General features: G+C 24.7%; 1 protein-coding gene across 1 annotated transcript; it reads right to left on the bottom strand.

Moving 5' to 3' along the window:
* Positions 1–154: 154 nt before the first annotated feature.
* Positions 155–6,466, bottom strand: LOC126906981 (AN1-type zinc finger protein 4-like). The gene is made up of 8 exons (XM_050687969.1): positions 6,194–6,466; positions 5,675–5,928; positions 5,415–5,610; positions 4,626–4,760; positions 4,434–4,560; positions 2,896–3,185; positions 1,043–1,462; positions 155–378 (listed from the first exon to the last, which is right to left on the bottom strand). Exons 2-8 carry the CDS (start codon positions 5,832–5,834, stop codon positions 273–275), a joined length of 1,434 nt encoding a protein of 477 aa, XP_050543926.1. The 5' UTR covers positions 5,835–5,928; positions 6,194–6,466; the 3' UTR covers positions 155–272.
* Positions 6,467–6,800: the final 334 nt, after the last annotated feature.

Below are 6,800 nucleotides of genomic sequence, written 5' to 3' on the forward strand. Positions count from 1 at the left end.
TAAATGGAAGATAATCATTGTATAACTAAATTAGTAGATTGGTGTTAAACACAATAAAAAGCTCTTAGAATCCACTTACAACATTTTGAGTGATTACACAAATATAATACTCAATAAATATTGCAGCGTCAAGAAAAAGGATAAACAAGATAAATGAATTGTTTATAACTCGTATTTGCAAATAAATTTTCATACAAATTTGCGTGTCAGTGTATATCTATACAGCTATTAACTACAGAGATATATTTAAATATTGTATTTTCAACCATCTATTAAATTTTTGGTAACTTTGGTCTCACAACTAATGGATTGTTCTTTTCAATTGAATCACGACCATTTTTTTGATAATCATAAGAACAATTATGTGACTCTGAATACCTAAAATAATTCAAAGAATTAAAAAAATATACCAAGATGATAATAATTATAGTATGAATAAAGTTAATATAACATTAATGCTATTGACAAAAAAAAAACCTTTTAATATTTGGGTATCATGCTATGATAAGTATGACAACGAGAGATACATAATAAAAATCATTTAGTAATATATTTTCATTTTAAAGAACTTGAAGTTAACACATTTATGGTGGGACTTTTTTTAACTAGTTATGCTGGTTAAGAATTTGTATATACTTTTTATTTTTAACTATGCATCTTATAATTTTAATGAACTTTATAACAAAAAATATATAGTATTCCAAAGAAAAGGAATGGTTGTGAAATTTTTTTTTATTTCACTTATACTTTTGTAATTTATCTCAATTACATTAATAAAAATCTAATCTATAATAAAACAAAGGAATTATGATAATTGCTATTTATTATCAGTAAATGTATTTGACATTATTTTCAATAAATATTTTTTATTATAAAAATAAAATTAGTTCTATTATTTTTAAATTAATTTCATTTATGGAAAGCTCAGTTTTTTCTTATGTATATTATCAACTAATGAATAAGATTTAATTATAATCTAACCAATTTATCTACAAACAAATAAAGAATATAAATACAAGAATAAAATTTAATTTTTATTTACCTGTGTTCTGGACAAAATATAAGTCCACATCGGCATGTATATTGGGCACTAATTGTTAGTTTTTTATTGCATTGGGCACATCGCTTTTTCTTTTTTTCAACAGTTTGAGTTTCAGTAGTGGTATTGCTTAGATCCTTTACTACAGCAATTGAAGTAGGTTTTTCTTCGTTTTTATGCTCAGTTCCCATTGGTTCATCATTATCATCCAATTGAATAGGCATATCCGACCTATTTAAAATTCTGTGTATAGCACCTAATCCTGTATTGTTAGTAAGAGACATAGTTGCCATTTGCTCAGTCGGTGATGTTTGTCTAGATACATTAATATGTATATTATGTGACAACAGCAATGATGAGGTACTTGGACGTCTAGACCAATCAGCACTAGATACTTCAACGTCTGTACCAGATTCTGAAATACTGATATTGAAAAGAATAATCAATATAATTCATTACAGAAGTCTCTTTAATTTTGGAAGAAACAGAGTTAGATTTTAAAGACAGACATATTCTCTATAAGATTTATGAAGAACAAGAAACATATTATAAATATGTTTAAATAAGTACATATAATAAAAAATTAACATTAAATTATTAATATTAATGCAACAACAATGAGTGCCAGAATCCAAAAAGGTGTGAGACAAGGGTGTCCACTTTCATCTGTATTGTTCAACGTATTTATTGAAAAAGCAATAAACGCCATAAAGCTTTGGTTAGAACAAAAAGAAATTGGAGTGAATAGGAGGGGTACTAATAAAACAATACTTCGCTTTACTGATGATATAGTCGTTCTTGCAACATCTGAGGAAGACTTACAAACAGCATTAAATGTAATGAATATTACATTTTAGGATTATAGTCTGAAAATAAACGCAGCTAAGACCAAAGTCCTAGTATGCTACAAGAAAAACATACCATCTAGAAGTATAACATTAGAAAAAAAAGAAATTATCCAAGTAGACTATTTCAAATACTTAGGCAGCATTATAATAGATGACGGAAAATCAACCAAAGAAATCAAAAGCAAGATAGGTCAAGCAAAGAATATATTCCTTAAAAAGAGAAAAATAGTAACATCAAGAAATTTGAACATAGTAACAAAGAAAAACTCATAAAAACATAAGTCTGGAGTGTAGCATTATACGGAAGTGAGACCTGGACAATTAACAAGAATGAGAAAGATATATTAGAAGCTCTGGAGATGTGGTGTTGGAGAAAGATGCAGAGAATAAGCTGGACTGATAGAAAATCAAATGCAGACAATAGATGAAAAACAAACATTGATAGACATTATAAAGAGATGGCAGATGATACGACACACATTGAGACATGGAGATGAATTGCATATAATTGAATGTAAATGCAATAATTGAAGGAACAAGATCAAAAGGAAGACCTAGGACAAGATACATTAGCCAAATAATGCAGAAGTCACTTCTTACAGAGAGCTCAAAAATATGACAAATGATAGAGAAGAATGGAGAAGGAATTTATTGTGAACAATTTGTTAAAAATTAATCTTTGAATTAATAAAGAAATAAAAATTCATTATAGAAAAAAATTATTGAAACCTATATAATTTTTTATGTTGAGTATGATGATGCTTCAAATTTTATTTATTTGTTCTTTTTATTGTACACTAAACATTAATATTAATTTATACAATTTTAATTTTGATAATATGATTAAACATTTTTTCATTGAATTTAAGTATTTTTAATATAATTTTTTTTGATAACTATGTATTAATTTAATTAAATTTTTTAGTTACTATTTTAATACTTAAATTCTATCAAATAAAATTATTTTTAAAAATGTTTATGTCAAAATATTTATACAATTAAAATTACCTGTCAATACTTGAAGTACTGCCAGTGTGTCTAGGATCATTCATTAAATGACAAATTTGTCTGGTTGTACTTGTTTTTGTACTTTTTTCAGAGCATGCACTAGCAATTGTTGGTAAAACAGGTATTCTTGAAAATTCTGCACTATGCACATATTTTTCCAAGCCTGTTGAAGGCTGAACAATTTTAGGTAATCTCCAAGTATGACGTTTACTATTATCTTTTTCAGTATTTAATTGTGATCTATCAGAAGTTGTAATAGATTTTCGATTCTCAGGTTTGGTTTTTTTTAGCTAAAAAAATTAATTTACAAAGATTAATATATTTATGCTCATAAAATAAGTTTAACAAGTTGCTGTTAGGTAATCTTTTTTAAAACTTTAAATATTTGTACTTATTACGCCTTTGAGGTGTTAAACTTTAAATTAAACACACATAATCCTAATGGAGTTAGAAGTTTATTAAGAGTGAAAAATAACTATAGAGTGAAAATGAGATTTGGAAAAATATTACACTGCAATTAGAGTTTGTTACACTGAAAAATGAGAAAAATAAAAAGATTTACCATTTTAATTTGGTCATAGTAATAAGCCATTAAATTATTTAATAAAATTATTAAAATTAATTTTTTTGCACTTAAATTATTTTAACTATAAAGCATATAAATATTTTGACTTATAACAAATTTATGTTATGGTAACAAAATAATAAATATATATATTGTTAATATATCATAATATTTTCTACCAAACTACATAATATTTAATTTAATTTTAAAAACTAATATTCAAAACTATACTCTATAATATACTTAATAACTGTATACTTAAATTATTTATATTAAACACATAGATAAATTTAGGTATATTACGTAATTTTAATTTTTTAATTTTAATGAATGTTCAACTGAAATCAGTTTTGTTGTGTTTAAATTTGTTAAATATTAAAAAATAAGATTCACCTTAATTGAATAGAAAAAATAACTGTCATTCTAAAAAAATATTATATTTTAAATTAAAATTGATATATAAGTTAACAAAAGTAACCATAGTTTTAGGCTATCTGTATATTATAAATTTAATTTAATTAAATTAAGATCATAAGATCTCTACATAAAATAAATTTTATGTTTATAACAAAATATTCAACACAAAATTTTTTACATCAATACTCTCTTTACTTAGATATTATAAAATTTTTCTGTTTCATTTAGAACACATATTCTTAGTAATATAGTTTTAAAACAACTGATCAATCTTTTTAATTTTCTAAATCATACCTAAGAACTTTAAAACCACTTATCTATTTTATTTTAATATTTATGAATGCTCTTTTAGCAATTTACCTATCCGACAAATACATCATTTTTATTTTAAATGATATGATCCCTATTGAACAAAATACCATGAATACCATTTTTCAACATTTCAACATATAATTTAATATTAAGAAATCTGTTATAGGAAAAATTTATATTTGGTTATATAATTTTTTTTTTGCTAAGAGATGTGATAAAAATTTTTGGTTTTGTAAATATTTACTTTGCTTTTAGATGAAATAGAAAGTGATTCTAATTTATGTTTTAACTGCATCATTTTTCGATATGTTACATTATTGTCAACAGATTGCTTACATTTTTTCTTTTCTGTTTGTTCAGTAGATATTTTTCTGAATCCAAATAACATGAGGTTAAGGCTTTTTTTATTTTGGAAGTAAATATGATAAAAACTTACCTGGGAGATTCCATTAAATTCGTAATAGAACCATCATTGTTTTCAATCACTCGAAGTAAATTAATAACTTCTCCTTCACGAAAAATTAATACTGCAAGTTTACTTCCTGGAGGGGCATCTTCCAATATTTCTTTTCTAAAAATACATTTTGAAAATTCTCTTTAATCTTTTCAATATGATCTCAGTTATTTAATTTAAATATAAATAAAAGGTTAAGAATTAAAATATAATGATATATGATTTTGATGTAGTATACAGTAGAATTTGGTACCCAAAAGTTTTTTAATTTTATAAAGTAAGATATCACAAACAGATAATAACATTTAAAGAACGGAGAAATAAAATAAATTAAAATGCAATTAATTCAATAATTTTATTAAGTCACAAAATACTTAACTTGTGATATAAGTCAGAATTAATATTTTAGTTCACTTAACTATAATTGACAAACATTACTAAATGTTTGAGAGTTTAAAGATTTTCAGCATTTTTACTAATTTAAATTTAATTTATATAAGGGTAGATTGGTCTAATTGGACATATACAAAATATATATAAATTATTAAATAATATTATATCATTTTTTATGATTTGGGAGCTCAAAAGGTGCGTCTTCAAAATCAAATATAGTTTTACTTTAATTAAAATAGTATATACCTGCCCTATTAAATCATTCTTAATCTCTTAAAAATGTAATTTAAAGGTAAGTAATTAAGAACTACAAAATAGATATATATCAATCATACCATAATTACTAATTATACATAAAATATAACACTTTGTATTCACCTATTAAGATCCACCAATTGTTTAATGGTTTCGTTATCAAGAGGTAACATTCTTCGACTTGTTCCAATGGGTCCCCCTTGTAATGACAATACCAATCGCAATGTTGCCCCATTATAAAGGTTATTATAGGCTATTGTAGTATTGTCAGATAAAATTTTCTCTCCTGAAAGTAAATGTTGCTGATTGACTGGGATTCCTAAAATTATTTTAATTTAAAATTTTTAAAAAACAAATTACAAGAAATAATTCAATAAATTTACCTTCAACTCGTTGTATTCTTGCCTTAAGTGAACTTACATAATCAGAGGGTGATACGCTTATTTCAAAAGCTGTACCTGTCAAAGTTTCAATTGTCAGAGATATTGGAATATCTTCAAAAGAATCTTCTGATTTGGATCGCCATTTTTGTTTACGTGACATACCTAAGTAAATTTCTTAGGTATTGATATTATTACTATTGGAATTTTCTATCAAACATAACACAAATGATCAAGTGTCAAATTTATGAATATATCTGCAAATAAAATTCAATATAATTAATAAAATATATAAAAGTAATTTTAAATATTAATATTATTGTGATATTTATTTGAATATTTTTTAAAGTTATCAATGATATATTTAGAATCAAACAATTTAAAACGCCCAAAAACATATAACCCTTCTATATTATATGAATTTCCTATCATTAAAAAAACATTTGATAGGTCACTACACTCGTATACTAAATAACTGTTTATAATAGTAAATTTGTATTATAAATTAAAGTTAAAACTCACTTTAAATTTGACTAAGAAGAAGGAATTAAAAACTAACAAATTTAGAGTGATTTTTGCTTTCTTATCGCTTAGTCTTCAGACATTAAAATGTGAATCACTGATATACGGAAATAAAATTCTCTGTAGGTGATCGAAATAATGACAAGTTAATATTTAATGTTTTCACAAATAAAAATAGACACAACAAAAAAGATAAAGCCGACAAGGATGTATATACTATGACATGAACAACTAACAAGAGGTGTCGTGTTGGATAGGGGAGAAGTAGTGGTCGGAAATGTTGGTACTTGGTAGAGATAATAAAATTTTGTTGCAAGCCTAAAAGCGACAACTAACGATGACACACGAAAGGAAAAGGTTCTATGTACTGCCACGACTTTATTATATTCCGAGTACTAATACTCCGATAAGTATTTAGTCCGAATACAATGAATACGATTCTAAATAATTAATATATAGTTTTACTATGATTTTTTAGGTAACTGATAAAATTCTCGAGTAAGGCTAATACAAGAGAAGCGGGTCTATAATTTTTCATGTGGAAAAATCTTAAGTTACGTCTGAGTATTTCCGCTGGAGTGAACATTTTCGATCGTTACCTTTTTGG

This window comes from Daktulosphaira vitifoliae, unplaced genomic scaffold (assembly GCF_025091365.1).
Source record: "Daktulosphaira vitifoliae isolate Bord-2020 unplaced genomic scaffold, ASM2509136v1 Scaffold_1, whole genome shotgun sequence".
In the NCBI taxonomy this organism is placed as follows: Eukaryota; Metazoa; Arthropoda; class Insecta; order Hemiptera; family Phylloxeridae; genus Daktulosphaira; species Daktulosphaira vitifoliae.

Bases quoted from the DNA above. Each gene is read 5' to 3' on its own strand.
- LOC126906981 (XM_050687969.1), bottom strand. From the start codon at position 5,834: ATGTCACGTAAACAAAAATGGCGATCCAAATCAGAAGATTCTTTTGAA. The intron at 5,611-5,674 runs GTAAATTTATTG...AAATAATTTTAG, and splicing joins AAGAATACAACGAGTTGAAG to GAATCCCAGTCAATCAGCAA. The intron at 3,186-4,433 runs GTAAATATTTAC...TAATTTTTTTAG, and splicing joins CTATTTCATCTAAAAGCAAA to CTAAAAAAAACCAAACCTGA.